The sequence below is a fragment of the Somniosus microcephalus genome, chromosome 2, assembly GCF_052327205.1.
Source record: "Somniosus microcephalus isolate GS21.2 chromosome 2, FLI_Smic_1.0, whole genome shotgun sequence".
In the NCBI taxonomy this organism is placed as follows: domain Eukaryota; kingdom Metazoa; phylum Chordata; class Chondrichthyes; order Squaliformes; family Somniosidae; genus Somniosus; species Somniosus microcephalus.
In genome coordinates this window covers 271,244,978-271,260,153 of record NC_140988.1, presented here as the reverse complement: position 1 = coordinate 271,260,153, position 15,176 = coordinate 271,244,978, and the positions used below count along the sequence as shown (strand labels likewise).

The following is a 15,176-nucleotide window of genomic DNA, read 5'->3' as shown; positions in this document are numbered from 1 at the left end:
AAGGAACTGGATAAATACTTGAAGGGGGAAAAATTACGGGACTATGGGGAAAGAGCAGGGGAATGGGACTCATTGGTAGCTCGATGGGATAAATGGCCACCTTCTGTGCTGTATCATTCTATGACTCTATGATGGACAGAAAATCATGAGCAGGGCCCTCACAATTTCCCAAGTTGAATGCCCAGAAGATGAGGCTTCTCGCTGATCGCACACATTCGTAAAATAGGCTCTGAAATGTTTTAAGGAGCATAGGCGGCAGCGTCCACAATATCTAATTATTTTAATTAATTTAGATATTATGAACTACCTAGGATGGCCAAAGGATCCACTGGCCACTTTTTAAACCAGTTTGACATCGGCCTGGAGTTACATTTCATGCAATGTCAAACCCAAATGCTGAGGGAGTCTCACACTTCTCTCCTGGGTTAGATCAGCACTACAACTTTATCAACACCAGAAGCAAACCATCTCATAGTAACAATAGAGTAGTGTAAATTAATTCTTAGAGTACTTAGTCCTACACTCAATAATTTAAATTCATTGTCAGCTCACTTACATAATGGTATGTCAGTATTACAATTAAACGATAGAAAGAAAGTAGCTTCTGAATGCACTGAAAATTTAAAGAGCCATTACCTCCCCAAACTCAAGAGACTGCACCAGGCACAATGGAGACTTTTGGTGTACTGGGGTCTGATATGGATAAGTCACCTTTCTATTGACATAGTGCTCATGATAAACTGTCTGAGATAATTGCAGCACAGGATGTAGTCTAGTGCACTGCTTCAAATGACATTGCGATATTTTCTGCAGCACATTAATGCTCTCCCTGATATAGCAGTGTTTCCCATGAATCATACATTGCTGTTATTGAGGATGATAGAGATCAAAATATACCGCGGTAGTTTACACACTGCTAAATTGTGTTTGTGCTGCACACCATGTTGAAAACAGAATTTAAGAGAGATAAAAAGCTAATAAACGTTTGCTTATTCCATACTCTACATTGTATCACAAGGGCTATTCTTAATTTTTCTGCAAGTAAACACATTGGAACAGCAAAAATATAGACATAAAAGAATTTGTCACTGTACTGGCATGTGTAGAGTAATCATTTTGAAAATAGAGGATTGGAAATATCTCTGCAGGCCATCTCCACTTCCTCAAATATCTGTCCAATTCTCCCTAAAATCTGTTATCCTATATGTCTCAACTGCCTCCCTGGCTAGACTGCCCCATGTGCTCACTGCCCTTTGTGTAAAATTGTTAAAGTTAAACTGTATAAACCTTCCCTCTTCTAAGCTTGAACCCATGTTACCTAGTTCTAGAGTTTTTGGCAATCTCAGAAATAGGTTCAAATTATCTATTCCCGTAAGAATCTTGAATACTTGGATTATATCTCCGTTGAGCCTTCTTTTCTCCAGAGTAAACATTTCCGAGATATTCCACCTCTCCTCATTGCTTAAGTGGTATCAGCTAGGTATCAGTTTTGTGGTCATGTTTATTTGCAACATCAGATTTCTGATTGGTCCCCTTAGAGGACAAGACCCGGTTTCTCATTGGTCCCCTTGGAGGACAAGACACACCCAACAGTTTGTCTGGAATGTGTAATCAGATCCTGCCTCTGGAAAGTAATTAAGATCTTTGCAATATGTAATTTGATCTATTCATTGTGACAGCCAGGCTCCAGGGCTCGCAGTGCTAACACTACTGCTTACAGGAAAATATTTCGAGACTCGTCAGATACTGACGCAGTCCGTGTCCATATGCAGCAAGACCTGGACAGGTCTATGTCAGGATGGTGTGTGGCTTGGAGGGGAACTTGTAGGTGGTGATGTTCCCATGCGTCTGCTGCCCTTGTCCTTCTAAGTGGTAGAGGTCGCGGGTTTGGAAGGTGCTGTTGAAGGAGATTTGGCGAGTTGTTGTAGTGCATCTTGTAGATGGTACACACTGCAGCCACAGTGCGCCGGTGGTGGAGGGAGTGAATGTTGAAGGTGGTGGATGGAGTGCCACATCTGGAGTTTTTTTTAATTCAATGATGGGATGTGGGCGTCGCTGGCTAGGCCTGCATTTAGTGCCCATCCCTAATTGCCCTTGAGAAGATGGTGGTGAGCCGCCTTCTTGAACCGCTGCAGTCCATATGGTGTAGGTACACCCACAATGCTGTTAGGAAGGGAGTTCCAGGATTTTGGCCCAGCGACAGTGAAGGAACGGCGATACAGGTCCAAGTCAGGATGGTGTGTGGCTTGGAGGGGAACTTGTAGGTGGTGATGTTCCCATGCATCTGCTGCCCTTGTCCTTCTATGTGGTAGAGGTCGCGGGTTTGGAAGGTGCTGTTGAAGGAGCTTTGGCGAGTTGTTGTAGTGCATCTTGTAGATGGTACACACTGCAGCCACAGTGCGCCGGTGGTGGAGGGAGTGAATGTTGAAGGTGGTGGATGGAGTGCCAATCAAGCGGGCTGCTTTATCCTGAATGGTGTCGAGCTTCTTGAGTGTTGTTGGAGCTGCACTCATCCAGGCAAGTGGAGAGTATTCCATCACACTCCTGACTTGTGCCTTGTAGATGGTGGAAAGGCTTTGGGGAGTCAGGAGGTGAGACACTCACTGCAGAATTCCCAGCCTCTGGCCTGCTCTTGTAGCCATAGTATTTATATGGCTGGTCCAGTTCAGTTTCTGATCAATGGTAACCCCCAGGATGTTGATAGTGGGGGATTCAGCGATGGTAATGCCATTGACTGTCAAGGGGAGATGGTTAGAGTCTCGCTTGTTGGAGATGGTCATTGCCTGGCACTTGTGTGGTGCGAATGTTACTTGCCACTTGTCAGTCCAAGTCTGAATGTTGTCCAGGTCTTGCTGCATATGGACACAGACTGCGTCAGTATCTGACGAGTCTCGAATGGTGCTAAACAGTGTGCAGTCATCAGCGAACCACTTGTCAGCCCAAGTCTGAATGTTGTCAAGGTCTTGCTGCATATGGACACAGACTGCGTCAGTATCTGACGAGTCTCGAATGGTGCTAAACAGTGTGCAGTCATCAGCGAACATCCCCACTTCTGACCTTATGATGGAGGGAAGGTCATTGATGAAACAGCTGAAGATGGTTGGGCCTAGGACACTGCCCTGGGGAACTCCTGCAGTGATGTCATGTGATTGAGATGAATGACCTCCAACAACCACAGCCAACTTCCTTTGTGCTAGGTATGATTCCAACCAATGGAGAGTTTTCCCCTTGATTCCCATTGACTTCAGTTTTGCTAGGGCTCCTTGATGCCACACTCGATCAAATGCTGCCTTGATGTCAAGGGCAGTCACTCTCACCTCACTTCTTGAGTTCAGCTCTTTTGTCCATGTTTGGACCAAGGCTGTAATGAGGTCAGGAGCTGAGTGGCCCTGGCGAAACCCAAACTGGGCATCAGTTAGCAGGTTATTGCTGAGTAAGTGCCGCTTGATAGCACTGTCGACGACACCTTCCATCACTTTGCTGATGATTGAGAGTAGACTGATGGGACAGTAATTGGCCGGGTCGGATTTGTCCTGCTTTTTGTAGACAGGACATACTTGGGCAATTTTCCACATTGCCGGGTAGATGCCAATGTTGTAGCTGTACTGGAACAGCTTGGCTAGGGGCGCAGCTAGTTCTGGAGCACAAGTCTTCAGTACTATTGCCGGAATGTTGTCAGGGCCCATAGCCTTTGCAGTATCCAGTGTCTTCAGACGTTTCTTGACATCACATGGAGTGAATTGAATGGGCTGAAGACTGGCATCTGTGATGCTGGGGACCTCAGGAGGAGACCGAGATGGATAATCCACTCGGCACTTCTGGCTGAAGATAGTTGCAAATGCTTCAGCCTTGTCTTTTGCACTCACGTGCTGGGCTCCACCATCATTGAGGATGGGGATATTTTTGGAGCCTCCTCCTCCTGTTAACTGTTTATAATTGTCCACCACCACTCACGACTGGATGTGGCACGACTGCAGAGCTTTGATTTGATCCGATGGTTGTGAGATCGCTTAGCTCTGTCTATCGCATGTTGCTTCCGTTGTTTGGCATGCAAGTAGTCCTGTGTTGTAGCCTCACCAGGTTGACACCTCATTTTTCGGTATGCCAGGTGCTGTTCCCGGCATGCTCTCCTGCACTCTTCGTTAAACCAGGGTTGATCTCCCGGATTGATGGTAATGGTAGAGTAAGGGATATGCCGGGCCATGAGGTTACAGATTGTGGTTGAATACAATTCTGCTGCTGCTGATGGCCCACAGCGCCTCATGGATGCCCAGTTTTGAGTTGCCAGATCTGTTCGAAATCTGTCCCATTTAGCATGGTGGTAGTGCCACACAACACGATGGAGGGTATCCTCAACATGAAGACGGGACTTCGTCTCCACAAGGACTGTGCGGTGGTCACTTCCACCAATGCTGTCATAGACAGATGCATCTGCAACAGGTAGATTGGTGAGGACGAGATCAAGTAGGTTTTTCCCTCTTGTTGGTTCCCTCACCACCTGTCGCAGACCCAGTCTGGCAGCTATGTCCTTTAGGACTCGGCCAGTTGTGGTGCTACCGAGCCACTCTTGGTGATGGACATTGAAGTCCCCCACCCAGAGGACATTTTGTGCCCTTGCTACTCTCAGTGCTTCTTCCAATTGGTGTTCAACATGAAGGAGTACTGATTCATCAGCTGAGGGAGGGCGGTAAGTGGTAATTAGCAGGAGGTTTCCTTGCCCATGTTTGACTTGATGCCATGAGACCTCATGGGGTCCTGAATCAATGTTGAGGACTCCCAGGGCTACTCTCTCCCGACTGTATACCACGGTGCCACCACCTCTGGTGGGTCTGTCCTGCCGGTGGGACAGGACATACCCAGGGATGGTGATGGTGGTGTCTGGGACATTGGTTGTAAGGTATGATTCGGTAATTATGACTATATCAGGCTGTTGCTTGACTAGTCTGTGGGACAGCTCTCCCAATTTTGGCACAAGCCCCCAGATGTTGGTAAGGAGGACTTTGCAGGGTCAACAGGGCTGGGTTTGCCGTTGTCATTGTCGTTTCCAGTGCTGAGGTCGATGCCGGGTGGTCCGTCCGGTTTTATTCTTACTGTTTTTCGTAGCAGTTGTTTACAACTGAGTGGCTTGCTAGGCCATTTCAGAGGGCATTAAGAGTCAACCACATTGCTGTGGGTCTGGAGTCACATGTAGGCCAGACCAGGTAAGGACGGCAGACTTCCTTCCCTAAAAGGACATTAGTGAACCAGATGGGTTTTTGCAACAATCGACAATGGTATCATGGTCGCCATTACTAAGACTAACATTTAATTCCAGAATTAAATTGAATTGAATTTAAATTCCACCAGCTGCCGTGGTGGGATTTGAACCCATATCCTCAGAGCATTTGACTGCGCCTCTGGCTTACTAGTCTAGTGACATAACCACTATGCCACCACCTCTGTATACAATTCTGGGTACTGTACTACAGCAAGGGTATCCATTACATCAATTACTTAGATGAAGGGACCGAGTGTAAGGTATCCAAGTTTGCTGACGATAGAAAGCTAGGTGGGATAGTAAGCTGTGAGGTGGATGCAAAGAGGCTGCAAAGTGATAGAGACAGGTTAAGTGAGTGGCAAGAACATGGCAGATGGAATATAATGTGGAAAAATTTGGTAAGAAAAATAGAAAAGCAGAATAATTTTTAAAAGGTGAGAGACTGGGAAATGTTGGTATTCAGAGGGACCTGGGAGTCCTTGTACACAAATCACTGGAAGTTAACATGCAGGTACAGCAAGCAATTAGGAAAGCAAATGGTATGTTAGCTTTTATTACAAAAGGATTGGAGTATAAGAGTAAAGAAGTCTTATTGCAATTATATAGGGCCTTGAGACCACACCTAAGGAAGGATCTACTTGCCTTAGAGGGAGTGCAATGAAGGTTCACTAGATTCCTGGGATGAGGGGATTGTCCTATGAGGAGAGATTGAGTAGACTAGGCCTATATTCCATAGAGTTTAGAAGAATGAGAGGCAATCTCATTGAAATATATAAAAATCTTACAGGGCATGACAGGGTAGACACAGGGAGGATGTTTCCCCAGGCTGGGGAGTCTAGAACTAGGAGCCACAGTCTCAGAATAAGGGGTCAGCCATTTAGGACTGAGATGAGGAGAAATTTCTTCACTCAAGGGGTTGTGAATCTTTTGAACTCTCCACCCCAGAGGGCTGTGGATGCTCAGTCTTTGAGGATATTCAGGACAGAGATCAATAGATTTTTGGATACTAAGGGAATCAAGGGATATGGGGATAGGGCGGGAAAGTGGAGTTGAGGTAGAAGCTTAGCCATGATCTTATTGAATGGCGGAGCAGATTCAAAGGGCCAAATGGCTTCCCCCCCCCCCTCCCCTCCCAAATTGGTGTAATTCATAAACTTAGCTTGGTTTCTGCCCCCTTCTTCAGATCATTTATATGTACTGCAAGCAGCAGCGTCCACAGCATTGATCGCTGTGGCACCCTGCTAATGACCCCTTGACATTTCGACGCTACTCCATTGCTTTTTCTGGTTTATCCAATTGTAAGTTAACCTCAGAAGTTTGCATCCTGGTCCATACCGTCATAACCTCAAAAACTAATTCATGCATTACCTCCATTAGCAGGCAGATTTATTTGTGTTTTTTTTTAAACTTTAGATACCACAAAGATGGAACCCCGATGGAACTTTTGGAAATATCTGGTTAACCCAAAGGGTCAAGTGATAAAGGTCTGGCGAACTGAAGAGCCCATGGCATCCATCAAACAAGAAGTGTCAGAATTAGTGGCAAATATTATATTGAAAAAAAGAGACGAATTCTGAAACAGAACAGCAGTGTCTGACAACTCCCTCTTCTTTTGAATTTTGAAAGAGTCATCAGTCTTAAAGCTCATACACCCTGTTGCAGTTTAACTTGGTAGTGAACCTCCCTTAGATCTGAAATTTCCAGCCACATGGAGGTATTGTGGGATCTGACATTGAATATTTCAATCTAAAACTATCTAGTCAGGTGATCAGCTTTTCATACAATTACTTCCAAATATTTACACGTGCTTAAGTCATCATTTTATAGTGAACAAAAACCTATTGAAGTTTGCATAACTTGCTTTGCTAGATATATACATAATAATTTTCATAATATTTATGCAAGATACTAAATCCAGCATTGCAGGTCATTGTGAAATACTACTGCACGTACATTCACATGCTGTGGTAATCCTAAAGTCGATATAAATTGTTTATAGGTGTAAGATAAAATAACCACTAAGAATGAACTGATTACCTTTTCCAATTACAATTGGTTTGCAATGTATTTACAGTAATATAAATCAGATGTGATTTAAAATGAACACCTTTCTGGTCTCACATATGTAAATGTATTGTATGCCTTTCATTTACAGGTGCATTGAAGTGTTTTGTACATAGGCTCAGATCCTGGATCAGAAAAAAATCAATGTCACAAAAACCCAGATTCCAAGTCACCATGTTGGCTATTGGAAACATTTGCACTGGAGCTACCTGCTGAAGAGCAAATGGCTGCACTGCTTATTTGACATAATTACCTACATTTTTGAAAGAAAAATGTTTAATAGCATATATTGATTGGTAATATGGTCGTCAATGTATCAGTAAATGCGTCATTGTACACTTCTGTTTACAAACCTGACAAAGCAACATGCAAGTCATTTATTGTTTTTAGGATGACAATGCCCCTTTAATATCTAGATACACCAGTTAAGCTAAAGTGATAGTTGTTCACAGTTTTTACACATGTTAGCATCACACCCGTACAATACACTGATCACTGGTTTGAGTTCATGTCCATACCACTGCAGCATTAACTTGCAGATTGTACCTTCATATTTTTAATTCAGGTGATCTGATTCATTGGTACTTCTGCACTGTTACTGGTTAGTGATACTGCGATGCTGTAAAATAAATCTTTGTAATGCGCTCCTTCTTGTGCTATGGCACTATCTCAATGAGAGCACTTTTTTTCATCGCAGTGTTTGTATTGTCCTTTTTCCTATGTGATGTAATTCCCCAACAAATAATTGAGTTGTGTTGTATATATAAAGTAGCAGCTGGCCAAGAGTATGTGAAAAGATTAACGCACATTCCCAGTGTTCTGATGATTTTCATCAGCTGCTCACCTTTCACTCTTGTGATTTATGTTGTAAGGTCCTATTGTTTGTGATTGTAACAATTCTATTTGGGCAAGTGATTTATCAGTATCACAGCAACAAAAATATTTCTACCTACTATGTGCTTCATATCACGTGGCCTGAGGACTTTTTCATTGATTGCAATTGGACCTGATTATTCTGTCATATGATACAACTGCAACATCCCCAGGCTGTCAATGTGGATAATGGTGGCCTTTAGTTGCTTGTGGAACACTTTGAGCTTGCTGGACAATAAATATTTGGGGTGGGGGATAGACTAACACACTCCTCGTGTCCAACTTGAGACAACAAGAGGTTTAGAAGGCTCCCTCACCCCACCTACCCCAGGAGCTGCTCTGTTATCCCTGTGTCTGTCTTACATGTTACTTTCTTACTCTTTGTTACTCTTTATCTGTTACTCTTCCCTTTCTATTTTCCTTTCTATTAGTGTCTGTTAATTTCTGTGTCTATTACTTTCTGTCTCTGTGTTTCTCTCTTTATTACTCTCCTCTAGACCAAAACGATGAAGGAGTGCAAGCAGAAAGGATAGCTAGAAAGAGAGTAAGTATGGAGTGGATGGAACCAGCATTGGAGGACATTGAGCTATGTAGTCATCAGTTATGTGCTTGCCATTGATCCGCTACACATGCACATGTATTGTTCACATCGACCCTGGATTACAAAGATGAGGATGGGTATGGTGTAGTCTGCTTGCTGAGAAGGATGAATTCGGGGTTGAGGCTGTTAACTTTGATGGGAGGGGAAGACATCAGAGTACTTGGAAGGTGGGATAGAGAAGTTGGTGGGTAAAGGTATGAGTTTTCTGTGAATTTTTGAATTTCTTTGCCTGGAATTTCCTGGGGGTGGGCTGGTTTTCCGATGTTCCACCACAACTTCAGCTGAAATCCTGGAGAAACGGCACCAATGTCCTTTTATGCCGTTTCTGCTAATCTTGTGGCAAAGTTATGGCGGGAGTTCAGGAAAACTCTACCAAAATTCCACCCTTTAATGTTCTAATTATGTGATCACATTTATTCTTTAGTGACATATAATGAGTTGGGTGGGAAACTGTCACAGCATCTATAACTCAGACGATTTGTTATTTTGCTGCATGTGATTAGGCAGAAGAGAAAAGTTTTGCACAATATAATTGGTGAATGCCAAAACTAGAATATGATCAATTATAAGAAAAACAGACTTAACCAATGTGAAAGTGTGAAGGAATAAGCCATATAACCTATTTAGAAAAATGCACTCTTATGAAATAATTCTGGCCTTTTTGAAACAGGATAAGTTGTTGACCCTGAATAAATAACCTTACTGAAACAGAAGGTGCATGGCTCCGAGAGGCTGACTTTTGGGAACAAAAACAATGGTCCACCCTGGATAAGGTGGTTTAATTTAAACTTCATAAAGATGACATAAAATAAGGGACACCTGCCCTTCACACCATTTCATATGATGAACCCAGAACACCTGGAGATGAGACAAGATTCTGGAATATTACAAGCTAATGTAACAATAAAGAATTGCAGAGGTCAGCAGAAAGATGAATAGGGATAATTAACTTGCATCAGCAGAAACTTTAAAGAAAATACAACTGAAAAGGGGTATAAATATTGAAGTCTCAAATGAGATAGCAGACTTGCTTTAATCGGGCAAAGTGATTCTCGACTACAGAGGCGGCTCTGTGGTCTTCCACTCTTTGTACCTCGGGGATCAAAGGTATTTGATATTGATAGATATCCTGTATAGAAAACTTTAAGAACTGCAATACTGTAGCGAAGTTAAGATTTAAAAGTAAGATTCTCGTAATAATATCATATTTTTTCTCTTTTTAGAACTGTTAACGTTGCAATTGACTGATTCACCAACTGTAAATTGCATGTCGGTTCTTTTAATAAATCTCTATATATTTTAGAATTGTCTCACATAAGTCTTCTGTACCAATAACTCACAAACTCAATCTCTGTACACTCTTTGGTGGAGAGGTACATGTCTGAGGGGAGTTTTCCGGACCCTCATAATATCCAGGACGTTACAGTCTAGCTAAACTTATTAAAAGCGCTATCTGGAGGACAGTAACATTCTCGGGTTGTTCCTTTCCTTTAGGGAGAGATAGCCCGGACCTTTAGACCCAGTTAAGCATCTTTAGGATTCAGCTACCTCAAACTTTAGTTGAAAGTGAACGTCTGAGAAATACGCCTGATCCGGGATAGCCCCAAAGGGGCTAGGACTGGTAAATATTCCTTCAAAAGGAGAAAAACTAATGGGCACTCGCAACAGATACTCTAGTCAGAAGCAAAGCTTAATTATCTAAATATAGATAAACATATACTAACTCTCAAAAGTTTGAAAATTGCTAGGCAATTGAGGTCTGCTAAATGTAAAACCACAACAAGCATTTCATACAGATTCACTTGAGATGCAAAGAAAAAAGGTTTCACAGAACTTTGCTGATCTGCAGTGAAAGCTAATTATTAAATGTTTTAGGCATCTAGTGAAACAAAGTTAGAATGTGATTGATTACAAGCATTATTCTGTATTGAGGCAGAGACAGGCTTTTAGTCTAGAACCTAATGACAGGAATTTTAAGAGAAATACCAAAATATATTCTGCAGAACTAAATCATTTTGATTTTACATACCGTGTAGTATTGAATTAAATATCACAGATCTGCAGTTACACTTTCCAGAGTATCCTCTATTTAATCATTTGGATTGGTTTATGTTATTATTACAGGCTTACTGAAATTCAAACACCTGAAAGTAACATTCAGATACATTAATAAATATAAATGTTTTGAAGCGACATGAAGCATTCTGATGTGTAGTATTCCAAAGTGCTGTGAACCAGGAAGGATTAATTTTAACTATTCTAGCTATATATAGTTTATTTTGGGAGGAACTGTGTTTTGCTTGTAGACCGGTATATTATATTCTACTTAATGGGATGGTGTGATCTGGGTGTGTTGCATGGAATAATTCAGTCTTTCCTTTAGTAATTAGAACATGACTGGTCTGATACATACGTTTAGAACCTTTAATAACTAATGCTGGATACTTTTAGGATCAAGGTTTTGTATTATGTTGATGGCATGACTTTCAAATATCTGTGAATCTCTTCAACAAATTACACGATAAAAATGTGATGGATTAAGATTACAACAATCAAAACTGACTAGAGTTTCAGCCTGTGGGTGGTACGGATGCCCAATGCTATTTCTACACTTCACATTAAGGAACTCACTCTATCTGACCTTGTGGCTTCCTTGTCATTTTCACTAAGTGCAACATGCACACACACTTCCAGTGCACAGGATCATGATCTTCATTGAGAAATTACTTCCTGATGAAATTTTCCAGATGTTTCAATAACTAGCACATTTCAAGCAGATGCTTTTTATTTGAAATAGACTCATTGAAGTAGCTGAAATGTAACAATTGTATTCCAAACTTCCTTGGGATTGTACATTCTAACCCCTGGACCAGTTTACAGAAACATTACACACGATACAGGTAAGGATGCACAGTATTTGATGCTACTCACAAAATAGTTCTAGTATGTGCCGTATGTGCCTAATATATGGCACCACTGTTAGTTCCTTTCTAAAGACAGCGTTGTCCTTTCTATCTGTGATTTTAATCACACCACCATTGGCGGCCGTGCCTTCAGCTGCTGAGGCCCTAAGCTCTGGAATTCCCTCCCTAAACCTCTCTGCTCTCTACCTCTCTTTCCTACTTTAAGGTGCTCCTTAAAACCTACCTCTTGTCATCTGCCCTAATATCCCCTTATGTGGCTTGGTGTCAAATTTCCTTTGATAACGCTCCTATGATCCGCCATGGGACATTTTACTATGTTCAAGGCGCTATATAAATGCAAGTAGTTGTTCTATGATTTAAGCACATCAGAGAAATTACTGTGGCTAAGTTATGTACTTTTACTATATTGAATTTTGAGAGACTCGTTAATATGATTTTAAAATGTGATTTCGTTCTGGTGAGACTTGTAGATGTGCTGTGTGTTCGGGAGCTTTCACCGCTTCTGTTCAATGACAGTAATTGTGATTGACATTTCAGTATTCCAAATGCTCGCACTATAATAGCTGTGATGATATCAAAATAGAACAAGAACCAAGAAGGGTAACACATCTCCAGTTTATTAAAGGATCAAATATTTGTTCTAAAGAAAAGCTCGCTGTGCCAGCCCTGTTGTGCATAATTCTGTTTGGAGAAATGGTATATTTGTGCGTATCTCAATGACTACAATCCATTTGTATACAGTCTCTGCAAAAAGTCAATAAACATACTTTATTTTGGATGCTTTTTTATATTTTGAGTAGTAACATTGATTTAAATGTTTCCCTTAGTGTGTGCCTACATTGCACACTTAACAATACACTGGTAGGAGGTGTGTACTATTATATTGCAGTATCCACTAACAAAATTGATCCCGCAATTCTCCGTGCTATCAGACTGCCTGTCCAACATCAAGTTGTAGGTGAGCCAGAGTTTCTTCCTACTCAACCGCGGCAAGGCCAAAGTCATCCTATTGAGCCTCCAGCTGAAATTCCGTGATCTCATTCCTCTTCATCAATGTTGCTTAAACTCAGCCTAATTGTATACGACCCCAGCATCCTGCTCAACCTTTATCTGAGTTTCTAACCCCACCCAGACTATCATCAAGACTGCCAACTTCCACCTCAGATACATCACCCATCTTTTCCCCTTCCTCAACCCTACTGTCACTGAAATCCTTATCCACACCTATGATACATCTAGACTCAACTTTTCAGATACCCTCCTCACAGATCTCCAGAGTTTCACTTCCACTACCCACATCTTTTCCTGCTCAAAATCTCCAAATCTCTTCACAGTCTTTCGCCTTCTGGTAACTGCAACCTCTTCCAGCACTATATCCCTCCCTCACTCTTTGTTCTTCCAATTTTGGTCTACTACACACTGCCCTAACTCTGCTTTTCACCATTTTCCCTAATCTCTCCCTTCTACTCCTGCTCAGGTCTTACATCCAAGTGATCTTCATTTGCTGGCTCCTATAGCATGGGTCACCAGCAGCCAGAAATTGCATCAGGGATAAATGGGTCATTTTCAGGTTGGCAAACTGTAACTAGTGGGGTGCCACAGGGATCAGTGCTGGGGCCTCAACTATTTACAATCTATATTAATGACTTGGATGAAGGGACTGAGTGTAATGTAGCCAAATTTGCTGATGAAACAAAGATAGGTGGGAAAGCAAATTGTGTGGAGGATGCGAAGAATCTTCAAAGGGATATAGATAGGCTAAGTGAGTGGGCAGAAATCTGGCAGATGTAGTTTAATGTGGGAAAATGCGAGGTTATCCACTTCGGTAGGAAAATTAAAAAAGCAAATTATTATTTAAATGGGGAGAGATTACAAAATGCTGAGGTACAGAGGGATCTGGGGGTCCTTGTACATGAATCACAAAAAGTTAGCATGCAGGTACAGCAAATAATTAGGAAGGCAAATGGAGTGTTGGCCTTTATTGCAAAGGGAATGGAATATAAAAGTAGGGAAGTCCTGTTACAGGGCATTGGTGAGACCACACCTGGAATACTGTGTACAGTTTTGGTCTCCTTATTTAAGGAAGGATATACTTGCATTGGAGGCAGTTCAGAGAAGGTTCACGAGGTTGATTCCGGAGATGAAGGGGTTATCTTATGAAGAAAGGTTAAGCAGGTTGGGCCTATACTCACTGGAGTTTAGAAGAATGAGAGGGGATCTTATTGAAATATATAAGATACCGAGGGGACTTGACAGGGTAGATGCAGAGAGGATGTTTCCCCTCATGGGGGAATCTAGAACTAGGGGGCATAATTTCAGAATAAAGGGGGCACCCTTTTAAATCAGAAATGAGGAGGAATTTCTTCTCTAAGAGGGTCGTGAATCTTTGGAATTCTCTTCCCCAGAGAGCTGTGGAGGCTGGGTCATTGAATATATTTAAGGTGGAGATAGACAGATTTTTGAACGATAAGGGAGTCAAGGGTTATGAGGAGCGGGCAGGGAAGTGGAGTTGAGGCCAAGATCAGATCAGCCATGATCTTATTGAATGGCGGATCAGGCTCGAGGGGCCAAATGACCTACTCCTGCTCCTACATCTTATGTAAACCAGCCAATTTGTTTTAGACCAGCAGCAGGGAGGATGCATATTTAACTGGGTCTTTTTGATTGTCACCAGCCTTACTGGGCCTAATAAACATACTGCTGCACCACAACAGTGGACTTTGGTGATGACATCATCATGCCAAATCTTTGCTATTATCTTTGTATTGACATCATGACAAAACATCATAGCTATACACATGCGCACCAGGAAAATGTAATGGTCAGCCTTATGTATGTAAACAACGTTGGGCCCCCATCATGCAGCCAGCTTACAGGAAAACCAGCTGCCAATTAAATGTAGAAGAGTGACTTAGATCACTTATTCCTCGAGTCCCAGAGAGCAATACAACAGCAGCTCGTGAAGCACTTTGGGCCATTTTGCTATGTTAAAGGTGCTATATAAATATAATTGTTTTTGTTGCTGTGTGGACATAAGCTGATGTGGTAGTGCATGTAGCTGCTGATTCCTATTTTGCAGCCAGCTAACATTACACTGCCTAATCAACACACATACTCCTAATTACCTCTCATTCACTGTTCTCGATAAAGCCCCAGCACACAAGTTAGAATGTGTTAAATATTGTAAGTAGCTTGCTCTTTAGCTGGATATCTGTCAGTGACAGACATCTGACAGGCATCCAGCTGACAAGAGGCACAGGGACTTTATACAAAAAACTGTGAATAAAAGAGAACATTTAGTTCTAAAAGAGTTATCAAACTCTTGACTGAAACTCTTTACTAAACTACCAAACAAATCTTTCTGTTCTTAACGTAAATACTGATCTGCAATAAATGCAGCTTTTACTCCAAAATCTCATTTGAGTTGGAATTGCTCTGCGATATTAGTAATGAACAC

General features: G+C 42.0%; 1 protein-coding gene across 1 annotated transcript in view; it reads left to right on the top strand.

Moving 5' to 3' along the window:
* The window catches only part of LOC147123389 (putative glutathione peroxidase 8-B), a 33,426-nt gene extending 20,931 nt beyond the window's left edge, over window positions 1-12,495 (top strand). The window contains exon 3 of the mRNA XM_085972255.1: window positions 6,671-12,495. Coding sequence (XP_085828381.1) covers window positions 6,671-6,834 — 164 coding nt within the window. The 3' untranslated portion in view covers window positions 6,835-12,495. The remainder of the gene's footprint in view (window positions 1-6,670) is intronic.
* Window positions 12,496-15,176: the final 2,681 nt, after the last annotated feature.